The following is a 13,276-nucleotide window of genomic DNA, read 5'->3' on the forward strand; positions in this document are numbered from 1 at the left end:
GTGTTTGTCTGTCTGTGCACGGAAAAGATCGCTGGGTCGAAATATCTGTGAAAGTAACGTATTGTGTTGTCAGTAACAAACGTTCCAACAACTTACCTTTCTTTTTTTTCTTTTTTTTATCCCGGCCGCGCCTGGTGGGTTAAGGTGGAGATTTTTCCGATCTCCCAGGTCAACTTATGTGCAGACCTGCTAGTGTACACGCAAGCACAAGACCAAGTGCGCACGGAAAAGATCCTGTAATCCATGTCAGAGTTCGGTGGGTTATAGAAACACGAAAATACCCAGCATGCTTCCTCCGAAAGCGGCGTATGGCTGCCTAAATGGCGGGGTAAAAACGGTCATACACGTAAACATCGTGGGAGTTTCAGCCCACGAACGCAGAAGAAGAAGAAGAAGTTTTTTTTGATTCTGGTCAGTTGAGAAATAATATTTTTAGTTCATGAAAATTGTCACTGTGTGCAGGAGGGAGTGAAGGTGCTGATTGTGGGTATGTGTCCAAGTGATTTTATCTCTTGTAAAAGCCTAGCCAGATCACTTTCGACTTGTTTGTATCACGCAAAGCGTTTTTTTCTTGTGATGTGAGCGTTTCGAATGACAACACTTTAATCATAATAATGATGATGATAGCTTATACAGCACGATCGAACCACGAGTTCCGTGCTCTCCGCGCTTTACATCATATCATTATGAATACAACACACTGATTCAAAATTGACGGAAACCATCAAACAGAAACAAAGGAGATAGCCATTACAGAAAAAGCACATTCTTTTATTCACAAAAAAGTTTCGAGTTACATCGCACAATTTCATTTCGCTGAAAACTTGACGAAAAAAAAAGCAAAGCAAAAGAACATAGGAAAGGTAAGAAAGAAACATAATAGACAGAACTATCAGTCGACGAGAAAAGGAACATATACAATATCACGTTTCTGTAATACATTGTTCCATATATATACGAGTGCATCATCTACATGGATCAATGACAAGTCTGCGATAAATATGACTCGCATCAGAAAAAAATATATATCCAGGTACGGTGATTTTGTTTCAAGATTCACGTGCGTATGACATAATTTTCAGTCATTAAGATGGGGATATATTTATCCTTTAAACTTTCACTGAATGTTGAATATGTTTGATTGAAATGAAAGGGATATGATGGACCCAACACAATTCTGTAATTAACCCAAGAGCTATACAGTTCGGTTTGGGGGTTGTAATTATGTCACCAAACACGTAGAAGAAATATCTTGGAACTAGACTTTAAAGTTACTGTCCTTGACACTTCAATGTGCGCGAAGCTCCCAGGGAAATTATACCAAGTTTTATTGACCTTCTTGCAAGGAGTCGAAAACTGTTGTTTGTGTACGAATTAGTTTTCATCATTGTCTGGGCAGGAAAACATGACCCTCGATCAGGCTCACATTAGGTCCCGCACGTGAACTATAATAACGTCAAAGGCCTACATGTACATGGAAGTCTATTGTTCGAGGCGAGAGGGAGACAGCTTTCTTTCTTGGGTACTTTACGTCAAGACATTGTGTTTGTTATTGGAACGTTTAATTCTGGACAAAAACAAACATTCAGCATGTAAAGTGGACAAGCAAGAGATACAAAAAACAAAACAAAATGATGCTGTGACTTTTTTTCGAATATAACTGGGATGACTCCAAGATGGCCGAAGAAAAAATCACAGCGTCATTGACATTTACTTTTGCCTGATGTATGACGAGCAGTATAGTTTCCCGTACATTTGTTTTAACAGTCAAGTTTTGACAACATGTTTTAAGGAATGTAGACGATGGTTGTGGTTTGTGTGTGTGTGTGTGTGTGTGTGTGTGTGTGTGTGTGTGTGTGTGTGTGTGTGTGTGTGTGTGTGTGTGTGTGTGTGTGTATAGAGCGATTCTCAGAAAACTACTGGGCAGATAGTCATAACACTTTGCACACAAGTTCTTCAAAATCATATCCCAAGTTTTTTTTTCTCTCCATATTTTTCGATAAATGTCTTTGATTACTTAAAGGCACAGTAAGCCTCCCGTAAACCATCACATATACTGTCAGGCTTTTACACACAGTACAAACACTCTTTCGTTTAAACATTCACCGCTTGAGAACATCCTAGGTGCCCTCCGTAAAGAGCAAGCAATTTTCAAAGAATTTATTTTTGATTGGTTTATCTTACCTCTGAGCCATCGTGAACCCGGGTAATCCAGTTTCCCTTTTTTCACAATTTAGCCGCCAGTTTGTCATTTCAATGCAAATCTATGTAAGCTTATCTGCAATAGCATGTTATTGTGTACCTTTGAATCTGAAATGCAACATTGAAAGCTGCGAACTAGAGCAGTGGCAGTTAACGGTTCAGAGGAACTGGCGCCAGGCAGCGTCGTCTGCTACGAGAACCACAACCTTGCGTGACCCTGCTTCCGGGCTATCTTTTTTTTTTTAACTTTCAAAACTTCGTATTGTTCTGATCTTGTCTTGATGAAAAAAGATTTCTTTTATGATTTAAGAATGTTTGTGTAAGCTGTCAATTTATTATCTAGATTTCAAAAATTAGGTCAGAAGCGCAAAAAAGCACCGTCAGACAATCCGCAAAATTAATTCTTTGAAAATTGCTAGCTCTTCACGTAGGGCACCTAGGATGTTCCCGTTCGGTGAGCGTTCAAATGGAAGGGTGTTTGTACTGTGTGTAAAACCTGACAGTATCTGTGATGGTTTATGGGAGGCTTACTGTGCCTTTAATATCCGGTTTTTGAAAGTTGAGGCGGAACTGTCACGCCCTCATTTTTCAAACATATTGATTGAAATTTTGGTCTAGCAATCATCGACTCAGTCCGGACTTTAGGATTGCATTTAAGCTCGGAAGCTTAAACATCACTTACAAAGTTTGCTAATTAAAGTTGTCATTAAAATCGAATTTTCACAAACAGATTAAAAATGACTCCATTGTGTTCCTTATTAAATTCTGAATCCAAAAATATATAGATATGTTATGTTTACTCGAAAAATGTGCTTGCAATTACAGATAGTAGATCAGCTAGGTACAAAGTTCGCATGCTTCGCGGAGACGAACGTGACCCGTCTTGGTCTTAGTTCTATTGCCATTTAAAGTACACTTTACATGTTAAGAAGGGAGTTATAAAAGCCGTTAAAAAGCACAGTCCTTTCCGGCCGTGTGAACGATTCGTCTCATCGTCTGAGATCTGGCCACTGCTTCAAATGGGGTAAGACCATCCATCCAACTAGACATATATCGAAAATCAACACCCTAACAGCTTCCTGTGCTGAGTTGAAAGCATTGATGAGTTTATTTCCCAGATTGCAACTAGTGTCCGTGAACAAAATAATAATTCATTAAAAAAAATACCAATCTGCTCAGACAGCACGGAAGCTGTTGATTTGTGACACGTGTCTTGCTCCATGTAAGAGTCTGGCAACATTTGAAATGATGAGTCGAATCTTCTTCACGGGTAGTACTATGCATTTATATCAGTTGGAAGTTCAGTTTCGGGCCTTTGCAGTTGTTGTTGTCTTAGATCATATAGTACTGTAATAACAATCCACTCTTGAAGTTATACTTTGGTTGAGAAGCAATGTCAAATTGTATATTAAATAGACTGCTATTCTTGGTACCTGCACTGAATGGTTGTTTTGTTCTCAGACATAGGTGAAGAGTAATCAATTATTGATTAAGATGCTTTATGGTAGCCTATTAATGGTTAGTCTTTTGTTGCTGTCGTTGCTTTGGACGACAAAATTACAAACGATTTATTTTTATCATTAAATAGTTGAAAAGAAATGTTAAAAGGCAGATTTTGATGGACTTCTATTCTAGGTACCATCCAAAAGAATGGTTCTTAGACAAAGCAAAAGAGTAAATAGAATAAGTTGCTATTACTTTGGGCCATGTAATTACAAGTAACTAATACCGTAAAATCCCCAGCATAAGCCCACCATCTAGCAAACGCCCACCCCCCACTTTGGGCCAAAAGTTGTGCACAGGGGTAACTACCTAGCAAACGCCCACCCTGCTTTTTTCAAAGAGACTATAGGCTCACTTTTACTAGGATTTGTGCAGACTGTTCTAAAAGTCATCTTTTTCCCCTTTCTTTACCTTTTTTTCTTTCCTTTTTTCTTATTCTTTGTCCCCTCTCCTCACTCCCACCCATCGTTCATGTTTTTTCGAGTTTCTCTTCTCTTTTTTTCCTAAGTTTGTGGGCTTTTCTTTCTCAGAAAGATTGGGCCCTTTGAAGACAAAATCCAAGTTCAGTTAACGTTTCATTTCCAAAGACGATCGTGTAATTTCTTCCCTGTACAGAAAGAAAGGGCTTCATTGGTGTTGACATTTCGACATTTCATCAAGTTTCTTTTTCCCGGAATTGTGTTGTTATTGTTTGTCCTTGCAAAGGTCTGGCGATTTTCTTTTTACTTTATAAATTTATATGAATGACTATGCTCGTGTTGTTTTCAGAAGAGCCAGTCCTTTTCTCTCTCTCTCTCTCTCTCTCTCTCTCTCTCTCTCTCTCTCTCTCTCTCTCTCTCTCTCTCTCATGGTTGGCCTTCTTTGCCTCAAAGTCCTTTTTTTTCTTTTTTCCTTCACTTCTACTCACACGACCTAACTTACATGCTTTCGGGGTTTGTATTCACTCAATTACACGGTTGAGCACAAAACTTACTTTGTGCAAAGGGGTCTATCCCTAGCAAACGCCCACCCCCCAATTTTGCCCTAAATCTGTGCACAGGGGGGGGGGGGGGCTTATGCTAGGGATTTTACGGTAATAATAATAATAAATGAGCATTTATATAGCGCAACATCATAACTTTACAAGTATGCTCTTTGCGCTTGACACATTTAAAATTAAAACACAGTTATACAAGCATTTACTTGCAGGTCTTCTTCTTTATCGGACATACTATTGTTGTCATACATACGCTAAAAGGAAATGTCAAAATGCAAATGCAAATAGACTCCAATTCTTGGTACCAACTTTCTTTCTTTCTTTATTTGGTGTTAAACGTCGTTTTCAACCATTCAAGGTTATATCGCGACGGGGAAAGGGGGGGAGATGGGATAGGGGAAAGGGGGGAGATGGGATAGAGCCACTTGTTAATTGTTTCTTGTTCACAAAAGCACTAATAAAAAAATTGCTCCAGGGGCTTGCAACGTAGTACAATATATGACCTCACTGGGAGAATGCAAGTTTCCAGTACAAAGGACTTAACATTTCTTACATACTGCTTGACTAAAATCTTCACAAACATTAACTATATTCTATACAAGAAACACTTAACAAGGGTAAACAGAACCGTTAGTCGCCTCTTACGACATGCTGGGTAGCATCGGGTAAATTCTTTCTCGTCCCAACCAATATGGGACTCCCCCTAACCCGCGGGGGGTTTGGTACCAACTAAAGAATGTCCTCAGACTAAACATTAGAGTAATGAATCATTGGTTCAGACGCTTTACTCTTAAATACTCAAGGTAAAACAAAGCGAAGAAAACACTTAACACAAACGGACACTGACCTAGCGCTAATAACTTAGCAAGAAGTCCATTTAGAGAGCTACAAGTCCACACTTTATTGAGCTCTTGTTGTTTTCATTGAAGAAGGAAAAGAAGAAGAACAAGAAGGAAAAGAAGAAGAACAAGAAGAAGAAGAAGAAGAAGAAGAAGAAGAAGAAGAAGAACAACAACAACAACAACAACAACAACAAGAACAAGAAGAAGACGAAGAAGAAGAAGGAGAAGAGGACAGAAGAAGAAGAGGAAATTCGAAAGAGAACAAGAACAAGACGAACAAGAAGAAGAACAAGAAGAAGAAGAGCAAGAATAAGAACAAGAGCAAAAAGAAGAAGAAGAACAACAACAACAACAGCAGCAGCAACTAACTCATCAATAAGGTTTAACAATCTCAGCGGCTTGTGACTGTGCCCTTGGTTTTCGTAGATTTCCGCTACGTGGTCAATTTGGCCACTCAAAGCCACGTGGGAGTCTAACTCTTGTCCTTAATTTAAAACGAAAAAGTTCAATGTCTACAAGATACCTTCCTTCGCGTACACATTTCTCTCTCTGTCTCTCTGTCGCTTTCTCTTTCTCTGTATCACGCTCTCTCTCTCTCTCTCTCTCTCTCTCTCTCTCTCTCTCTCTGTCGCTTTCTCTCTCTCTGTCTCGCGCTCTATCTCTCTCTGTCGCGCGCTCTATATCTCTCTCGCTCTCTCTCTCTCTCTGTCGCTTTCTCTCTCTCTGTCTCGCGCTCTACTGATCTCTCTCTCTCTCTCTCTGCTGTCTTGCTCTCTCTGTCTCTGTCTCTGTCGCTCTCTCTCTCCCTCTCTCGCCCTCACTCTCTCTCCCTCCCTCCCTCTCTCTCTCTCCTTCCCCCCCTCTCTCTCTGTACGCTCAAAGTAATCAATGTGTTGTTTCTCGACTCTTTGTTCTTAACTCTTTGATCTCGATTGTGTACTCTCTAGACTGACTTGGTCAATTGCTGCAGTGCCACAAAAGGGGATTGAAAGCCTAAGTACATGACCAACGCAGCAACGTAGCTCAACATCGTATGTCCGATAAAGAAGAAGACCTGCAAACAGAAAGACAACAAAAAGTAAACGAGTTTAATACAGTAACAAAATCAGAAAGACACAACAAAAAGTAGCGAGTTTAAATACAGTAACAAAATCAGAAAGACACAACAAAAAGTAGCGAGTTTAATACAGTAACAAAATCAGAAAGACACAACAAAAAGTAGCGAGTTTAAATACAGTAACAAAATCAGAAAGACACAACAAAAAGTAGCGAGTTTAATACAGTAACAAAATCAGAAAGACACAACAAAAAGTAGCGAGTTTAATACAGTAACAGAAACAGAAAGACATAGCAAAATGTAACGAGATTAATATAGAAACAGACACAGACAGACACAGCAACAAGTAAGGAGTCTAATACAGAAACAGACACAGAAAGACACAGCAAAAAGTAACGAGTTTAATACAGAAAGACACAGTGTCAGAAAGGTTCACAACCACACACATAGTGCTTTTAGTTATGCGCTATAGAAATCTCCTTAATAAATAAATAACACGTCGGCCCACGCGAACGTACGCATGCTCACACACACACACACACACATACACACACACACGCTCGCTCGCACGCACGCACGCACGCACGCACGCACTCACACACACACACACACACACACACACACACGCACGCATGCACTCATGTATATGTTGAAGCAGTTTGCATTACTTTATTGTTCTTGTATTTATATGTTGTTTTTCCTTCATGTACCTCCCTTGGGTTTCTTGAATAAATTCTTTGCCTTGCCTTGCATACCTACTATCAGTCTATGTCGCTCGCATGCGTTCTCTCTCTCTCTCTGTCTCTCTCTCTCTCTGTCTCTCTCTCTCTCTGTCTCTCTCTCTCTGTCTGTCTGTCTCTCTCTCTTTTTCTCTCTCGTTCTTCCACTGTCTGTCTGTCTGTCTGTCTGTCTGTCTGTATGTATGTCAGTCTGTCTCTCTCTGTCTCTCTCTCGTTCTTCCGCTGTCTGTCTGTCTGTCTGTCTGTCTGTCTGTCTGTCTGTCTGTCTGTCTCTCTCTCTCTCTCTCTCTCTCTCTCTCTCTCTCTCTCTCTCTCTCTCTCTCTCTTCAAGCTCCAAACAAGCACTGACCATGGTGAATGGTGTGACGAATAGCGGAGTGCGAGTGCTCAGATAATGAAGTAGGATGACCACTGGGTGAATCAGATACACACACAGTGACAGACGACTCAACGCACACCAAGCGGGTCTCGACAGAATCTTGGACATCCAACCTGCAATGAAACATTATTCATCTGCAGATAAACGCTGACAAAAAAAAAAAAAAGAAAAGAAAAAGATTATCGTTATATGTATACACTCTTCCAAAAGAAGTTAAGGATCGGTTGAAAAAACGGATCTAATTATAAAAAATTGCCAAAAAATTAAACATCGACTTATTATTTAAAAGATTAATGTGTTTCAATTAACAAATGAACAATGAGTCTTGACCTAGAATTTTGTTTGGCAGGCAGAGTTATTTCCCTTTGTGGGACTTCTCTTCTTCTTCTTCTTCTGCGTTCGTGGGCTGAAACTCCCACGTACACTCGTGTTTTTTGCACGAGTGGAATTTTACGTGTATGGCGTGGGACTTCTCAAAAGCTTCTGCATTTTGGAAGAAAAAGGGTGTTTTTTATAGCCCCATGAAATTTGCGGAACTCGTCTTCGACTCGTCGGCATTACACTTGTCTCGTCAAAATATCGGACCCTATTGCTACGCTGAAAACACAATAGCTGTTAATATGTACAGTCATATAGTGTGTGTGCACCCGCCTTTTAAAGGCTTTTAAAGATGTGGATCTTTTGATTTCAATCGGTAAAGAGTTTCACAGAGATGATCCTGAAAAAGCAAAGATTGATTTATAAAGATCTATGCTAGTAATTGGTGGGAGTTATTAGGTATAAAGCTGCCTGCTTCTGCTACAATATCATCTCTGAATCGGCACCTGCCTATCTTTCTGAACTGGTCTCTCTCTACACTCCCTCTCGCACCCTTCGTTCTTCTGATGATGCTCGACTTCTCTGTCAAGGTCGCTTTAAACGCAAGGCTCATGGCTTCCGCACGTTTTCGTATTATGGACCTCAGTTATGGAATTCACTCCCCTTTCAATTACGTCACTCTCCATCCATTTCATCTTTTAAGTCCAATTTGAAAACTCACTTGTTCCAACAACACTACGGATAATTCCTTAGTATAGAGTCTGGGGATGTGAGATGTGCATGATGTGTTGTTTGAATCTGACAGTGATTGTATGATTTTTGTATACATGTATTGTTGTCCCGCGCTTTGAACTTTTGATAAGGCGCTTTATAAATGCCCGTTATTATTATTATTATTAAGTTAATTGTGAGACCCATACCTCTTCGTAACGTGTGTAAAATACGATTGCACATATTTGGGCACATCACCATGAACTATTTCAAACATAAAGACAGCTTTATTTTATACAAGATGGGTTTGGAGGGGAAGGAATTTAAGGCTGTTAACTTCATTTCTGTAAACATGTGCGATTCATGCAGGATAAGCTAAGCAGCACGACGGTACACATTATTGAGTTTTAGTAAGTGAACATCACTGCAGCCATCCCACAATGTTGATTTTTTGGGGTAGTGTGATGCATTATGTGAGCATGAAAGAACATTTTTAGTGTTTCAGACTTCGCATATTGTTGAGTTTTGACAACAAATATAAACTCCTTGATAACACTTTGCAGAGGTGTGTGTGTGTGTGTGTGTGTGTGTTTGGTCATTCATTTGTGTTTGCAAGGGCGGATCACATCATTTTTAAGGGGGGTTTTGAAATGTCTTTTTCCTTTACCTCTAATACATCTGCCAAAAAGTTAATTTCAGAAGACAAATTTGGACCCAAAACAGGAAAATTGACCGATCAAGTGCAACCTGAGCCAACAAATTACTCAACTACCTTCCAAAACTGTTATTTAAGAAGACAAAAGCCAGCTGACTACAAAGGCACATAGTTGAAAGGGACCAGGCTTTTAGCTGTGATCCATTAGCTGAGCCAACATCCTCAAGCCACTTTTAAAGGTTAGCCTACAGCAACATGCATTAATGATTAAACACAATATTTTTATTGATCAAAGTGAACATCAACGTCACCACGACGTAAAAGTGACACCGTCTGTTTAAAAACAAAAGAAGCATCATTTCTTCTTTATTTTCAATTTTTGTCTTCTTCTTTTTTTAGGCTGTGGGGGGGGGAGGGGGGGGCAGAAACCCCAGAAACCCCGGACCCCCCTCCCGGATCCGCCCCTGAGTGTGTGTGCGTGTGAGTGCGTGCTTGGGTGCTTGCGTGTGTGTGTGTGTGTGTGTGTGTGTGTGTGTGTGTGTGTGTGTGTACGTGTGTGTTTATGTGTCAATGCATTAGTGCGTTTGTTTGTGTGTGTATCAATGTGCGTACGTACCAGCACTTGCCGTAGAGGAGAGTGCTACAAACCAAGCGATGCCTAAAGGCCAGATCACGTGACTCATGGCCATATAAAACGAGGCCGCTGGTTGGCTGATATGTCCGCCGTTTGCCACACCCACAGTTCCAAACAACACCAACAGTGAACAAGATGCCAGGATGAAAGATGTCAATAACTGAACAACCTGAAAACGGGAAGTGTTTTTTTTTTAATTGTAAACGACGACTTACGTGATAAAAAAAAAACTCACCACGTTAAAATGTCAGAAATCATCAAAATCATTGCGTAACAAAAAAATCACAAACTAAACACACTGCAAGTAATAAAAACAATACCAAACTGTGTATTAAGGAAAACATGTATGACAGACGAATGGATGCCAACATTTCTACTTTAGAAGCCTAGCTGGTATTGTAACTTTCATGATATTTATCCAAGTGTCAAACCGTGTAAAGACAATCATTGCGAAATGCAGAAAAAAACCCAGATACTATTCCATTCACCGATGAGACCACTTCTAACTGTATTAATTTCACTTCTTACTTAATTTATTTCCATTTCCTACTTTATTTTATTTCCGTTTCTGACTGAATTTAGTTCACTTCTTACTCTATTCATAATTCATTTCCACTTCTCATATTATTCATTTCCACTTCTTCTCATATTTAATATTTAACTTTTTACCTAATGCATTTCTTTCTCCTTCATTTATTTCCATTTCCAACTTTGTTCATTTCCACTTGTCACGATTTAGTGACATGGTTCGAGAAAGAGTAACTCTGTCGGGTGCCTTTCTCAAATTGCGACAGAAAGCTGACGAAGAAGCTGACGAGGAGGTGCAAACGACAGCGACCTACATCGTGGAACTCAGGAACAGGATTGAAGAGACCTGCAAACTGGCTCAAGAAAACCTGGGAAGAGCAGCACAGCGTTACGCGCGAGGATTCGACCGCAAGGCACGGCCGCGCAGCTTCAAGATTGGAGAACGAGTGTTGCTACTTCTACCTGTCAAACACAAGCTACAACTGCAGTGGCAAGGACCTTTTGAGGTGACAGCGAAGGTGGGCCAGAACGACTACAGGATCATGATGAACGGGAAAGCACGCCTGTACCACGCCAACCTGCTGCGCGCCTACGTGGAAAGGACTGCCTACGGGGAAAAGGACAAAGACAAGAAGAACAAAGACAAGAAGACAGAGAAGGTTGCAGTCATCAGGGATGAAACGAGGGATTGCTCGTTCCAGAGGACGACCTTTCTGTCTAGAGACAAACCATCAACCTCTGCAATATCTTCAGGTTGCAAGGTTGGCAAACGCCAGACTTATGCGCTGGGCGTTGATCCTCAAACCGTACTATTCACGGTACGCGTCATTCCGGGCGCCAACAATGTTGGAGCTGATTTTCTCTCTCGTGCTGTAGAGGAGAACATGACTGAGAGCGAAACCGAGGTTTCGTCTTGAAGAGGGGAGGTGTGTCACGATTTAGTGACATGGTTCGAGAAAGAGTAACTCTGTCGGGTGCCTTTCTCAAATTGCGACAGAAAGCGCCTGTTTTCTGTCAACGGTTGTGGGTTTTTGCTAACCATGCATAGCCGAGCACGGGAATTTCGTTGATTCAGGGGTTCCGCGTGCGTGATTCTGCTTGCTGGGCAAAATTGTCGATAACTGAACTGGGGTAGTGACAAGGTGAGTCACGTGATTTTGTCAAGGTTGTCTGTCTGAGACATTTTAACTGGACACTCGAACACTCAGCGCTGGGGAGGACGGTCGTGTCTTATATTTCCTGCGAGCTTTGATGGATTTCATCGCTTTGATTTCTGCATTGATTTCAACGCGCCGCTCTGCATGTACAGGAGGGGTTCCAGGAAACTTCAGTTGAGACCACCTTCTCTCTTTTCACATGCGGTCTGATGTCGACGGGTCGTCAATTTCTCTTCGCTGTGCGGGGAAGGTTTTTCACCGCATAAAGGATTCGGCGAGAGGGTGAATGGGGTATCGCTGTTGACGAACAGGTGCCATTCAAAGGAGGAAGCGGTTTTCGCCTCAATGAGAGTGCTACCTACATAGGCTTTTGAGGTAATAAATCATTATTTAACGCTGTTGACGAGTCTGTGTTTGTGGAATGAAATACTCTTTGTTGTTCTTTCCAGGTTAGCGCATAATTTGCTCTTTGTGACGCTAAAATAATAATCTGTATATGGTTTTTGCAGATATGGAGAGAAAGAAGGAAATGGCTGATTTGTTGTTGTAAAAGTTCGTTTGTGCAGGCCCACGTGCTCGATGAGATATGTAAAGATGACATGTTTAAAGGTGGAGGTTGTTGGGTAGCTTGACATGTTTAGTGCACCGAGGCTTTTTGTTGCAGCCTTTCTACGTTCTTTTTCTACAACGGAACGTTTCTGCTGGCTATCTGCGGGATGCTGTGATCTGCGGGACGCTATAACAAGATCGTCTGCGGAGTGATGAAACCAGCTAACCGGCTTACCAGCTAACCGGCTAACCAGCTAACCGGCTAACCAGCTAACCAGCGACTGGGTGCGGCGCCCGATGTCTCCCCTGTTCCCTGCTTCGTCGTCACACCAACCAGCACTTCTTTTGACGGAGCAGTTGTGGAGACTATGAACTAACATACGGGCCGCCCACTCAGTGGCAGAAGAAAAGCTAAGTTGCACCATGTCTTATGCACCCTTATTACCACCTAGTCATCTGTGATATTCATGATTATACTCGAGTGGTGACAACGTGGGGTGTGTGACACCTGCATAAATTAGCACTTTTAGGCAGATCAGATATATATTTTCCTAGCTATACACGGGTTCAGCGTGTTACTATAATTTTGTATATTCTAACTGGCATTTTGTCAGTGACCACTGTTTTTACGTTTTGAACGTAAAAGAACATATTTTGGAGTGAAGTCTCGAGGGAGCTGGCGAGTTATTACATAAACAGGCGTCTGAAACTTATACTTTTGTTGTTTCTATTTAATTGTTTGACTGCGAGAGTGGATCGTGGTGAGGTTAGTTAGTTAGAAGTAACTAACCGTTTCATAATCACCTTATGTGATATAATTATTGAAACGTGACACCACTTCTTTCTTTATAGTTCTATTTCTTATTCAATTTCTCTATATTTTTTATTTTATCAATTTCCCTTTCTCACTATATTCATATCCATTTTTTACTTTACTCTTTTCCTTTTCTTGATTCATTCATTTCCACTTCTTACTTTATATGTGACCCTCCACAACGGAATGAGTCGCATGTCACCTTTGCATG

General features: G+C 40.9%; 1 protein-coding gene across 1 annotated transcript in view; it reads right to left on the reverse strand.

The window, feature by feature from the left end:
• Window positions 1-4,920: 4,920 nt before the first annotated feature.
• The window catches only part of LOC138948089 (O-acyltransferase like protein-like), a 12,671-nt gene continuing 4,315 nt past the window's right edge, over window positions 4,921-13,276 (reverse strand). The window contains exons 5-7 of the mRNA XM_070319614.1: window positions 10,000-10,186; window positions 7,670-7,812; window positions 4,921-6,577 (exon numbers count right to left, since the gene is read on the reverse strand). Coding sequence (XP_070175715.1) covers window positions 6,467-6,577; window positions 7,670-7,812; window positions 10,000-10,186 — 441 coding nt within the window. The 3' untranslated portion in view covers window positions 4,921-6,466. The remainder of the gene's footprint in view (window positions 6,578-7,669; window positions 7,813-9,999; window positions 10,187-13,276) is intronic.

This window comes from Littorina saxatilis, linkage group LG15 (assembly GCF_037325665.1).
Source record: "Littorina saxatilis isolate snail1 linkage group LG15, US_GU_Lsax_2.0, whole genome shotgun sequence".
Classification (NCBI taxonomy): domain Eukaryota; kingdom Metazoa; phylum Mollusca; class Gastropoda; order Littorinimorpha; family Littorinidae; genus Littorina; species Littorina saxatilis.